Source organism: Beta vulgaris, chromosome 4, assembly GCF_026745355.1.
Source record: "Beta vulgaris subsp. vulgaris cultivar EL10 chromosome 4, EL10.2, whole genome shotgun sequence".
Taxonomy (NCBI): Eukaryota; Viridiplantae; Streptophyta; class Magnoliopsida; order Caryophyllales; family Amaranthaceae; genus Beta; species Beta vulgaris.
In genome coordinates this window covers 11864294-11878196 of record NC_079205.1, presented here as the reverse complement: position 1 = coordinate 11878196, position 13903 = coordinate 11864294, and the positions used below count along the sequence as shown (strand labels likewise).

At 35.2% G+C, this 13903-nt stretch overlaps 1 protein-coding gene across 1 annotated transcript; it reads right to left on the bottom strand.

Annotated features, from left to right (window-relative positions):
* Window positions 1-4174: 4174 nt before the first annotated feature.
* Window positions 4175-13870, bottom strand: LOC104891558 (protein FAR1-RELATED SEQUENCE 5-like). Its single transcript, XM_010677264.1, has 4 exons — window positions 13668-13870; window positions 12181-13183; window positions 11645-11831; window positions 4175-4266 (listed from the first exon to the last, which is right to left on the bottom strand). Exons 1-4 carry the CDS (start codon window positions 13868-13870, stop codon window positions 4175-4177), a joined length of 1485 nt encoding a protein of 494 aa, XP_010675566.1.
* Between the last annotated feature and the right edge of the window lie 33 nt (window positions 13871-13903).

Sequence of the window (13903 nt, the reverse complement as noted above, 5' to 3'; positions counted from 1 at the left end):
GGTGCACATGATCAATGATCACACAATATTGTACATTGGGCTCCCCTTTATGTTCATTGCCTTATTAAGGTTGATCATTGTATAATGCTTAGTATGGGTTCTTTTGTTCATTGCTAATTTTAAAACCCATAGTGTTATGTATGGTGATCCAATGCAAATGGAGGATTATACAGCTGACTCGCTTCTGAGTAGTTCAATGAGGTATGCATTTATTATCATTTTTCCTTGCCAAATCATAAGTTTTTCCTTGCCATATCCTAACTTGTACTACGTCTGTTTCTTTTGGAAGAGATGACGAATCAGGGTCAGAAGATCAATCCCCCCGACCCTGGTAACTCATCTTACTCTTTATCTACTGTGCAGTACCTAATAACTTCCAAGTTCACATTTTACTGTATAAAAATGCATAATCTAGAAATGAAGAATTATCGATCGGAATTACTACAAGCAGGCCACGCCGTACAATCATCAAACCCGCAATTTTCCGATCTCCATATTTGGTCAAGTACTCCCACCTAATAGCAGAGAAAAGAGGAAAGCGACAAATAGACAACACCTACTTGGCAGACTTTGCTTTTGATGCTGGAGATAATGAGTAAGTTATAAGCTACTTGCCCTACTTTGCCTCTACATGAATGTACATTAACAAATATATTCATGTACTTTGTGTTTAAAACTACTTGCCATACTGTCTCTCTTCATGAATGTACATTAACAAATATACTCATGTACTTTGTGTTTTTCCTCTGCTGTACATTAGCTAATATAATCCTACTATATAACTAATCCTTATCAAGTGTGAACCACTACTATTCAAATTGGTATTATTTACTTGTACATTAATTATTGATTACCTCTTGCTCAACCTCAGGGACTTGCTCTACGATGATGGTAACACATTCCTCAACAGATCCCACTTCCTTTCTTTGGGGGATGACGTGGGAATTTGGAACGGCTTCCTTGATGCATGGGCACCTATCCTGAACCACCGTAATTCGGATCGAATGGCTGGCTCAACTCAACGACTTTTCTTTTCAACCATAGCACATGTACATCTCTTTCATTTAGTTCTTCTATTTCTTTTAATTTACTTCTTTTATGTATTCTGACCCAAATTTCTTGAAAGCACTTATTGTTCCCCAATGCTTCAAATCCTCCCCCGAGCACCCCTGAGCAAGCGGAGGAAGATAGGAAGACTGCAAGACTCACTGAGAATACAAGAATGGAACAATTTGTGGAAAGGCTCAACTATGAGTGCAGAGAACAGGGCATTACACATGTAGAACAGTTTGAGTTGTTAACCTCTATCAATATTGTCATGTATGTTTTAATGCTTTAATTGTTCACTATATTGCCAATTATTATAATGTACATTGTCACTTACGTGATTGTTCACTGCTATTGTCTATATGTACATTTCTTTGACACTTCTCTGACCCTATCATCTCAACTACTTATTGTACATTGTCATGCACTTCCATGTCCACTTGTACATTACTTTGTCCAGTAACCTTTATTCCCATATTGTTATGTATGTTTTAATGCTTTAATTGTTCACTATATTGCCACTTATTTTAATGTACATTTTCATTTAACTGACTGTTCACTTCTATTGTCTATATGTACATTGCTTTGCCACTTCTCTGACCCTAACATCTCAACTATATTCCCATATCAACTCACTGCTATTGTCTATATGTACACTATATTGCCACTTATTTTAATGTACATTGTCATTCACTCCATTGTCCATTGGTACATTACTTTCGCCAATATCCTCTATTCCCATATTGTTATTTATTTAATGTACACTGTCTTCATATTGATTGTTCTTTGAATGATATTGATTGTACTTTGTCCAGTATCCTCTATACCCATCATGTTATTAATTTAATGTACACTGACATTATATTGCTTGTTCTCTGAATGACATTGATTGTACATCCTAATGTCGCAGGTTTTCTTCCCTGTGTGCGCATCAGACCACTTCTATGTCTTTTGCTTAAACTTCAACAAGATGACTTTGGACATACTTGACAACAGAATATTGCCAGAAAATGTCTCCATTCACGATAAATATAAAGACTACCCAGCTAAAATTGTATGTTCCAACCAATTTCATCAAGCGCTACCCCATCTTTTTACAATCTTCTCACCTATTGCTTGTGTCTAGGCAATTGCTTATGGTAGGTTTCTGGTATCCCTTAGCTTCAACATGATAAGTACACCTCTAAGGCCTCGCATAGTGGAAATGCCCTGGAGAACTAACAGCAACACCTATGACTGTGGGATTTTCGCAATGCGGCACATGGAAAAATATAACAGTGAATGGGAAGCCAACTTTGAAACTGGCCTCGTAGCTGATAATGTAAGTAATTCTTCAAACAAAAATATACTTCTTTATATGATCATATTCACTGCATGTCTTTTACATGTACAATACTTAGATTATCATTGCATGTCTTTCACATGTACATTAAGGACAATATGATGTTCACTGCATGTTTTTATCAAGCACGTGTACATTTGACTTAAATCTTCATTTCATGTCTTTTATATGTATATTGTATTTACTTAGATGTTCATTGTATGTCCCTTACATGTACATTGATTGTATTATGATAGTCGTTACATGTCTTTCACATGTACATTACTTAGATTATCATTGCATCTCTTAAGCATGTACATTAAAGACAATATGATGTTCACTGCATGTTTTTTATCAAGCACATTATCTTGCTCCTTTGTTCAGTCCAAATATACTTCTTCATATGTTCATGTACACTGTATTTTAGGTTAATGTTCGGTTTGTCTCTTTCACATGTACATTTACTTAAATCTTCATTTCATGTCTTTTATATGTACATTGTATTTACTTAGATGTTCATTGTATGTCCCTTACATGTACATTGATTGTATTATGATAGTCACTACATGTCTTTCACATGTACATTAATTATATTATCATTGCATCTCTTAAATATGTACATTAAAGACAATATGATGTTCACTGCATTTTTTTATCAAGCACATTATCTTGCTCCTTTGTTCAGTCAAAATATACTTCTTCATATGTTCATGTACATTGTATTTTAGGTTAATGTTCGGTTTATCTCTTTCACATGTACATTTTACTTAAATCTTCATTTCATATCTTTTACATGTACAATGTATTTACTTAGATGTTCGTTGTATGTCTTTTACATGTACATTTATTTTAGGATGATAGTCACCCCATGTCTTACTCATATTCCTAAACCTCACACAATTCATTTGTTCTCAGTTTGACAAGATCAAGCAACTAAGAATCCAGTACTGCATTGACATTCTTATGAGCAAAGTCAACAACCGTGCTGCCTGGGTTGCTGATTCTGCCAAAGCGCACGCTAAAGGGAAGTCCAAACACACATAGATTCAACTCCGCGCTCTTCCAACAATTTCTAATAGTCGCTTTTTGTTGTACTAAACCAAACATCTGATCCCCCCGCACCCCAACCATTTCTAGAATTACTTTTGTGTTAACAAAACAATACCATTACTTGATACTTCTTTTCTAGAATACTTTTGTATAGAAACAATTACTAACTTTTGAGCTGCTAACTTCAAAATATTTGACATAATAAAGGAAAAATTGACGATAGAGGTCTCAACTTTGGGTGATAATTTTTAAAAGGTATGAACTACTGATTAACCTGTGTAGGTCCCAACTTTAGGGGGTATTAACTTTTAGCGGGCCTTAGTGACTTGAAACTGGCTTAATAGGTCATAACTTGTAAAACTTGGGTCACACCAGAAGGGTTAATTGAGGGAGGGAAGTAGGAACTAGGTGAGATTTTAAAAAAAATCGTCAATTTTAAGTCACCGAGGCCCGCTAAAAGTTAAGACCCCCTAAAGTTGGGACCTACACAGGTTAATCAATAGTTCAAACCTTTTAAAAATTATCGCCCAAAGTTCAGACCTCTATTGTCAATTTTTCCTATATTCTATCCCATGTGTGATTTGAACAAATTTGCTATTTACTCCTTTTTATAGGTTGTACATAATCATTCCTTTTATGTTCACATCAATTTTCTCCATAGTTCAAAAATTCAAATAATTATACACATTTTATAACATATTTTCAAATAATAACCTCGTGTTTTCAAGTGAGATTCCAACATTCAAAAGTGTGACTTCACCATTTATACATCACATTAGGTGCCAAAATACAAACTTCTTTACCCATATCTTTAGCATGTACATTATCAATACCTTCATGTTCACTACCTAAAGTTAACATATACACCAATTATAAACATTGTATAAGTTAACACGACCTCCAATTCATAATAAGGATTTTTTTGGGTGTTTTGGACCAAGTACAACGTGAATGAGCTACATGCATTACAAAAAAAAATAGTGTATCAACAACTCATTCATGGTGGATGATAGGCGTGTCGCGCACCTAACAAAAATAAATAACCTAACAAATCCTCCTAACTATGTAGTAGGGTAAGTCAGAGTCGATCCCACAGAGAGAAAGTTGTTCTATGATTAGCTCATAAATAATGGTAAGACTAAAGGAGATTTATATCAATGATCGCTGAAATAACTATACTAATCAATATATAAATAAAAGACTCTACAGTTAAGTATCCCCACTAGCATGAAGTAATAGAAAATAATTTCTACCCCAAATTAATCAATTAAATGTTCCCAAGGAAAAATGCACCTTATAAAGTACCATAAACCTCTCACGAGTATCTATGGTTTCTCTAATATGCATTCAAGCCTACTCCCGTGGAATCATGCAAATTAAAGACATTAAACACGGCACTTTAACTTCCTAACAATCCATTCTACCTACTCCCGTGGAGAACTTCATGTTCTTAATTGAAATACTCAAATCCGTCAAAATCTAACTCCCGTTGTGATCAAGACAATGGAATCATAACAATACTAGTTATCCCTAATCTAGTATTGGCATATGCACAATCAATTAAGACAGAACAATTAACTATTAATATGAGAATTTAAAGAAACAATCATGAATTAAATCATACTAGGGTTCAACTTAACCATAGATAAAAGAAACTACTCTATCATGAAATAAATAATAAATCTAAATCTACAAGAAAAGCATAACAAGAAATCAACAAAAGAAACTAATAAAACTCATGAATTAATGAAAATAATAAAAACTAGGTTTACACTAAAATAGAGAGAAAGAGAGGAGAGAAAACTAAACTAAACCTAAAGAAATAACGTGAGAGGGAGGAGGAGAGAGAAAAAGAATGAAAAACTATCTAAATAAATATTCAATAACCTAATATGACTTGGAAAGTAATTTACAAGATAAGGAAATCTTAAATAAATCATTAATACGCGGATTAGTGATCCGCGCGTACGCGTGGCAATTCCAGCAGAATCAGTGCAATCTTCCGAAAGGATAACTCCTTGACTAAAAGTCTCTCGGGCGTGCCACCTATCGTTGGAAAGCTCTTCAAGTCTAGTTTCCAAATATGCTGGAATTACTCGATTCTAAGAATCACATCAAAAGTTATGATCAGAAGAGTAGACATGACTCCTTTTTCACATTTCTTCTAATGATTTTCCCTTCGTTTTCGCTCAAATTCGTATATAAAATATCTATGACGATCCTTATGCATTGTAGCTTCCTTCCAAGTGCTCCTAATCCTCAAGCTTAATTAATCATACTCCAAATATGTCTCAATGCCTGAAATTCATCAAAAACAAGAAAACATACCGAATAGGAGTAGAAAAATATAACTTAAGAATATAATGCATCAATGAACCTAAATATGAAACTAAATGCTCTAAAATGCAACCTAAATGCAACTAAAAACTATATATAAATATGACTTATCAAACTCCCCCAAGCTAAACCATTGCTTGTCCTCAAGCAATAAGACATAGACATCGGAAAAGTTAGACAACCTACAATATAGGACTACAACAGGCTAAACACTCAATTGAAAACACAAGAGATATAATCACTACATAAGCCAAGCATCGAAACAAGCTCGAACAAAGCCGCATAGCATGTCATGTATCGCAATCGACTCTCCAATCAAACCACAAACCATCTCTCCCAAACTGGATTTAACCAAACCTGTCAGACCTCACTATAGTTATGTGCACTCAAATCTCTCATGTGTTTAAGGGATGAATAATGACTCTCAACCTAAATCAGTCGACTCAGATGAAGCAAATATTCTTTAACTTTGATTTTTGACTCACTTAATATTCAACAATACAATACATAATGATCAAGAGGACTTTTAGGGGTTGTAATGGGGCTGAGGTGAAAGGTATGGAAATAATTTGGGAATTGTGGTGGAAAACCAAAGAAGGGGAGCATCATATAACTGAAAACATGACCACAGAGGTCATAACAACTCACTGCAAACCAACAATCTCCAAATCAATCAACAACCTTTTTCACTTAAGAAACTCAATCATAACCCTTTTTATTTCACTTTATTCACAACTTCTTTTTTTTCACTTCTTTTTTCATTTCATTTTTCACCTTTTTTTTTGTGTTTCTTTTTTTTTTTTCAAACCTTCATTTCAATTTCCAAGCTCACTAAACATATTTTTCCATCCTTCTAAACCACAAATAGAGCACTTTAATTCAATACAAACTAACCAAAATAATACTCGCTCCCCCAAGCTAGGTTGGACAAAATCAAATGAGGTCAATGGCTTGTAATGTTGGTATCAATAAAAAAAAGTCAGAAAAGGCTTAGCGGGGCTAGAGGAAGGATAATATGAAAATAAGAATAACTCTGGAACTAAGATCATCAAATGAAACGCCTCAATCATATCAAAATGTATGCACTATCAAATATCAAGAAGTACCAAGTCAAAGTCAAGATCAATGCAACAACGAGGAACTAATCACACATGAAAGAACATAACTGACACAGATTCGTCAGTTTATAGGCACAAAAGCTTACTTGGTTAAGTGTCTGCATAGTAACGTTAAATCGAGCCAGAGAGAGATCAATCAATCTCACCACAAACAATCAATTGCGAAACAATCGTGCTATGAAGTATCATGAACAAGATGAGTGACACTAAAAATGTAGTAAAATATCAACAAGGTTCTAAAAAGTCTTAGCAGTAGTCTCATAGATGCAACTAAAATAGAAAAAAAGATAATATGCTAATGCAACTAAGAAAGCAGTACAATTTTTTGTTACACGTAAACTCCCACTCCTAATAAGCAGTATAACCGTGCAACATCCTACGAAAGCAATGAAATCTACACTAAAAAGCAATAAAAGATAGAATATTCCTCCCCCAAGCGAATAGTAGTCCGCACTGCATAAACCAGTTCAGAAAAGGAACGAAAACCAACCCCTGGATCACCAAATCACCAAAGTTGCCCACCAAAAGCCACAACACACCACCAAGATCACACACAAACTCCGACAATCCAATAAACTAATAATTAATCAATGTGTTTAAAAGATTCGCAACAAGATGGCATCAAAACAAAAATCCAAGCAAAAATTGAGATGAACATAAACAACAAGTACAAGTAAATAAATGCTTACTACCCAATTAAGTGGGGAGAAGAGTCAAATATGCTCAAAACTCATGTCGTAATGCTTCACAAAAGCGAACTTGAATCTATTTGGTGCCTACTTGATAAAATCCTGTAACCATCATTAATCAAATTATAAAGAAGTGGTAAGAGAAGAGAAGAATAAGAAAAGAAAATAAAAAGAAAAGATGAAAAAAAAAAAAGGAATCATATCAGAAAAAAAAACAAAACAAAACAAAAAAACAAGAAAACAAACGACAAAGAAGCAGGGGAAGTTCAGGCTGGAAATTCGAAGGTATCGGCCGTGCAGGTTGATGGTGGTTGACGGTAGGGCGGAGGCAGGAGGAGAAATTCCGATGCGGGTGGTGGACAGAATGGGGCAAAGGTTCGAAGGTGGGGATGGTGGTGAGAGAAGCTGGTCCTGCGGCAAAATCCGGCGAGAGGGGTTGTGTTGCGCCGGTGGGAAGCATAAGGACGGTAGGAGGTTGATGGTTGGGTTTGCGGCCGTTGTAGGCGGTCGAAGGAGGGGACGAACGAGGCACAGGTGCGGTGGGCAGAATGGGGCGGTTCGTCGGAAAAGGAAAGGGTTGCGCGGGTCGCGACTGGCGCGGTACTGGGCAAAGAGCAAGAGGCCGGCGGTAGGTGGTCTAAGATAGGTGAAGCGTCAGGGGAAAGAAGGCGTGAAGCAGAGTAGCATGAGGACGAAGGAAACAAATAGGGGAAGGGGATTCTGCTGGGTTTCTTTTGTTTTGCTGAAATTTCACCTAGCCCGGTCAAGCACAAAAACCCGCCCGGTCAGGCGACTTTGCCCGGTTGACTTCAGCCTCATAAAATCGCTTGCGCGCCCGGGTAGCGCCAAATCTGCCCGGTGGGGCGAAATCTGCCCGGTCTGACAACTTCGACCATGCCTTAGACGACTTTTTTTTTTCTGTAAAATTCTTTTCAATTTCAATTTCCACCTACAATCACAAGAACCAACAACACACCAAAAGTCACACACAAAGAATGAAAAAAAAATAAAAAGGAAAGAAAAGAGGAAATAAACTAAGTTAAAAACTCGGTTGCCTCCCGAAAAGCGCAAATTTAAGGTCTTGCATGACCGTTTAAGATTAGTAGACCACTCATAATAGTTCAATGCTCGAAGAAGCTTATCATATGTTCCTGCAAACATCTAGAGCATATTATATAACAGTGAAAAGGAAAAATGAAAAATGTTAGTCCTAAAAAATTATTAAAACTACAAAAGAAAAATCAAACGAAAAGTTAATTTACAAGAAAAAAAGAATAATCGTTAGTCTTTTTACATGACTCAAAAGAAGGTAAAGAAACGAATTGTACATTATTTACATTATCATGAAAGTCATTCAAAAGGGGAGAAAGAACAAACGATGGAGGATATAATAAGAAGAAGATATAATATTAATTTTAGAGAATGGAACATGAGACTCAAAAACAGTAGGTGATACCAATAAAGACTATAAATCACCTCACGCTCAACTTGACTTTCCTCCAAGAGGAAATTTCAACCATGGCTTTTCCTCCTGCAAAACATCCATCACATTAGTCGTTCTTTCAATCTTTTCATCATCCCAATAGCTCTCATTTATTATCCACCCTCATTATCATCATAAATAAACAGATCGGGGCTAGAATTCTGAGCAGATTGACATTCAAATTGGGAAGAGGGGTCGAAACCGTCTATTAATGTCACATCACAAGAAGAAAAATCATGAGAAGTAGACTGACAATTAGAACAATAAGGGGGTGGTGACATGTAAGTTTGGGGTGAAAGAGCAGATGAAGACATCTCCCACTCATAAGTATCTCTAGCCAACCACTCAATTAAATCCCAACAATAATCAGGCGATTGAAATAGAAATCCTCCATCACACATAGATTCTACCACCATCCTAGTTTCTTCATTTAACCCCTCATAAATCACTAGGCACATATCCCATAATTCAATTCCATGATTAGGACCTATAAAATCACCAAGTCTGTGATAGTATTTCCAAAATAATTCATTCTCATATTGAGGAAAAGAAAAAATTGCTCTAGAATTACTAGCATATACATGGGATTCACATAACATATGAGGTAATTCAGGAGAACTCATGCAAAAATTGGGAGGATTTTGATATGATGCATCAAAACTGTAAACATGAGAATCCCAAGAATTTCGACTATGTTTCCTAGCAAAAGAATTATTCCCATCATGAAAATAACATGACACCATGATACAGAGAAGTTATAAAAAAAAATATTGACAAAAGAGAGGAAAAAAAAATAAAAATAAAAAATATTTACAATTTAGTCTCACCAACAATAAAAAAAAACTAAATAGAACAAAACCGTCTCCCAGGCAACGGCGCCAAAATTTGATAGGCGTGTCGCGCACCTAACAAAAATAAATAACCTAACTAATCCTCCTAACTATGTAGTAGGGTAAGTCAGAGTCGATCCCACAGAGAGAAAGTTGTTCTATGATTAGCTCTTAAATAATGGTAAGACTAAAGGAGATTAATATCAATGATCGTTGAAATAACTATACTAATCAATATATAAATAAAAGACTCTACAGTTAAGTATCCCCACTAGCATGAAGTAATAGAAAATAATTCCTACCCCAAATTAATCAATTAAATGTTCCCAAGGAAAAATGCACCCTATAAAGTACCATAAACCTCTCCCGAGTATCTAGGGTTTCTCTAATATGCATTCAAGCCTACTCTCGTGGAATCATGCAAATTAAAGACATTAAACACGGCACTTTAACTTCCTAACAATCCATTCTACCTACTCCCGTGGAGAACTTCATGTCCTTAATTGAAATACTCAAATCCGTCAAAATCCAACTCCCATTGTGATGAAGACAATGGAATCATAACAATACTAGTTATCCCTAATCTAGTATTGGCATATGCACAATCAATTAAGCAAGAACAATTAACTATTAATATGAGAATTTAAAGAAACAATCATGAATTAAATCATACTAGGTTTCAACTTAACCATAGATAAAAGAAACTACTCTATCATGAAATAAATAATTAAATCTAAATCTACCAAGAAAAGCATAATCGAAGAAATCAACAAAAGAAACTAATAAAACTTATGAATTAATGAAAAATAATAAAAACTAGGGTTTACACTAGAAATTAGAGAGAAAGAGAGGAGAGAAAACTAAACTAAACCTAAAGAAATAACGTGAGAGGGAGGAGGAGAGAGAAAAAGAATGAAAAACTATCTAAATGTTATGAAATATAATATGGATGCCCATTATATACCCCCGTTAATATATCCGAGATATTCTAGGGTTTTGTTCTCCAAGTAAAACCCTAACTATTGTATTGTATATATATACCCTGGACTATATGGAATAAGATACAACATGATTCTCTCTCTCTTCAGTTTATTTCCAACACTAAATAAATATTCAATAACCTAATATGACTTGGAAAGTAATTTACAAGATAAGGAAAATCTTAAATAAATCATTAATACGCGGATTAGTGATCCGCGCGTACGCGTGGCATATTCCAGCAGAATCAGTGCAATCTTCCGAAAGGTATAACTCCTTGACTAAAAGTCTCGTCGGGGCGTGCCACCTATCGTTGGAAAGCTCTTCAAGTCTAGTTTCCAAATATGCTGGAATTACTCGATTCTAAGAATCACATCAAAAGTTATGATCAGAAGAGTAGACATGACTCCTTTTTCACATTTCTTCTAATGATTTTCCACTTCGTTTTCGCTCAAATTCGTATTATAAAATATCTATGACGATCCTTATGCATTGTAGCTTCCTTCCAAGTGCTCCTAATCCTCAAGCTTAATTAATCATACTCCAAATATGTCATCAATGCCTGAAATTCATCAAAAACAAGAAAACATACCGAATAGGAGTAGAAAAATATAACTTAAGAATATAATGCATCAATGAACCTAAATATGAAACTAAATGCTCTAAAATGCAACCTAAATGCAACTAAAAACTATATATAAATATGACTTATCAGTGGACTACGTTTCATTTCCCAAAAAGCTCTTCAAAAATATTCATGTTAGGTGACCACAATATCGCCTCTCAATTACCGAACAGCTTCTCAGAATATTCGTGGTAGACTTCCAAAGCGGCTTTGTGATGCGGCTGCTCAACTTTACTACCTTCCCCAGGGATGTGGTTAATAGGGAAATAATCATCAGGGCCATACACATCAAGAAGAGACTTGTTCTGTGTTGAGTGAGCTACAGTGCTTTCTTTAGGGATATCAATGTATTCCTGTAATAGTCAAAGTTAGCTGGCTAAACTAATTAACAAAAATTATCTTCTAATTACAGTGACCATTCCCCGTGTTGAAAATGTACAAGTTTATTAAGACACAAAGAACATTCTCATATATAGAATGTACATCGTTTCAGCATATCCACACAAATATGCCATCATGTTATCCTACTACCAAATAATTATACAATGAACATGTAACAAAAACAGATGAACAAATATAATACCAATGTACATCCAATACACAAAATATGCCATCATGGTATCCTACTATCCAAATTACCCAATAATGAACATGTTACAATAACAGATGAACATCTGGGGAATAGCATTGTACAATGATTACCTGGACAGATTTTTGCGCTTTTGCCTTGTTCCTCAATGCAGCTTTCTCAGCAGTTTTCTTCCACCCTCTTACCCTGTTCACCTGCTTCGCCACTGTGCTTTTCAACCTTACATTTCTAGTTCCTTTCTTCCTCTTTTTAGGTGGATCTTTCACAACAGGATATAACAAATTTTGCACGTCATCAATTGTGATTGATTCATCAACCTTCCCAATAAGCAACCCAACCTTTGACTTCAAATCACTTAAATCATTCTCCACAACCTTCCTAGCAGCTATGTCATGTTGAGTTGAATTGATTATGGATAAAGCATCCCTTGTAGTTTGAACATGCCACACCGACGCTTGAAGAATGTTTATATCCTTCCCAACGTCATCATCAACTCTTGTACACATAGCATGTTTTGCCCATCTACCCAAAATGTATCTTTGGGGAATTTTTTCAACATTATGTATGTGAAAAATCCTCAATGAATGGGAACACAATAAACCCATCTCAGTGAAATACTTGCATGTGCAATCAATTGTCATATTTTGTTGGTAAAATCTAACAAGATGCATTAGATATTCTTTCTCAATGCGGCCCACATGGTATTCAAAGAAAGGGGGATCATACTTGACTAGTTTCTGGCAAAATGACGCACCTCTTATGAAATTTTCCTTGAATGTCAAATACACAGCCACAATGTATATCTTCTTCGCCTCATTTAGTAACTTAACATCTACAAATGCTAGATGTTTGTTGCCATTAAGTGCATTGTAATCTTCACCATTCTCCCTATCCCTCCATTCCTCAACAACATCTATAAAAACCTTGTAGAAATCGCAAAGGCCTTGCATGCTATGAAGCCTTTGATTCAAGGAATAGTTTGTAGTCTCACTTCTTTGAGAAGACAGCACCCCCCCTAAGAAGTAATCCTTGGAGTAAACTGGACACCACATCTTCCTTAACTTGTACAACTTAATCAACCAAGGACATGCAGCACACTTGTACTTGGTAATCATACTGCATACATAATACTGTAAACAACTCTGATAAATCCAATGATCATTCCCCTTAAACCAATGAACAATATCAGTTATTGAATGAACATAAATTTGTACACATTCATAATATAATGTACATTACATCATGACATTTACTGAGCTAAAAATCACATAATAATAATGTACAGTAATACAACAATATTCCATTCATCAACGCATGCACAACCGTAATCATATCACACACACAATACAGTGAATGATCAATACCCTATGACAATGTACATTCCCTTTCTCAACACTCATTTAATAATGTACATTAAATCATCGCAATTATTGAGATCAGAATAACATACTAATGCTGAAAATTTAATCACCAAACATTACATTCAACAAAATATTCATTATGCATTGAACATTCAGATGAAAACAATGAACAATAAAACAACAATTGAACATATGTTCGTTTAGCACTGAACATTGAGCTGAAAACAATGAACAATTACCTTCTCCAGTAGTGCTTGAACTCACTCTTGGTCTCACAATGTTTTAGCACATAATTGAATAGATCCACAAATCCAGCCTTTCCCCTCAATGCTTTTATATTGTTGATGGAATTTTTCCCTATGTGCCATATACACAGACGATGTATAACATTGGGAAAAACAATGCTTATAGCCTTGGCCATCGCGGCATCTTGGTCAGTCATAATGGTTATCGGCGACCTACCTCCCATACTCTT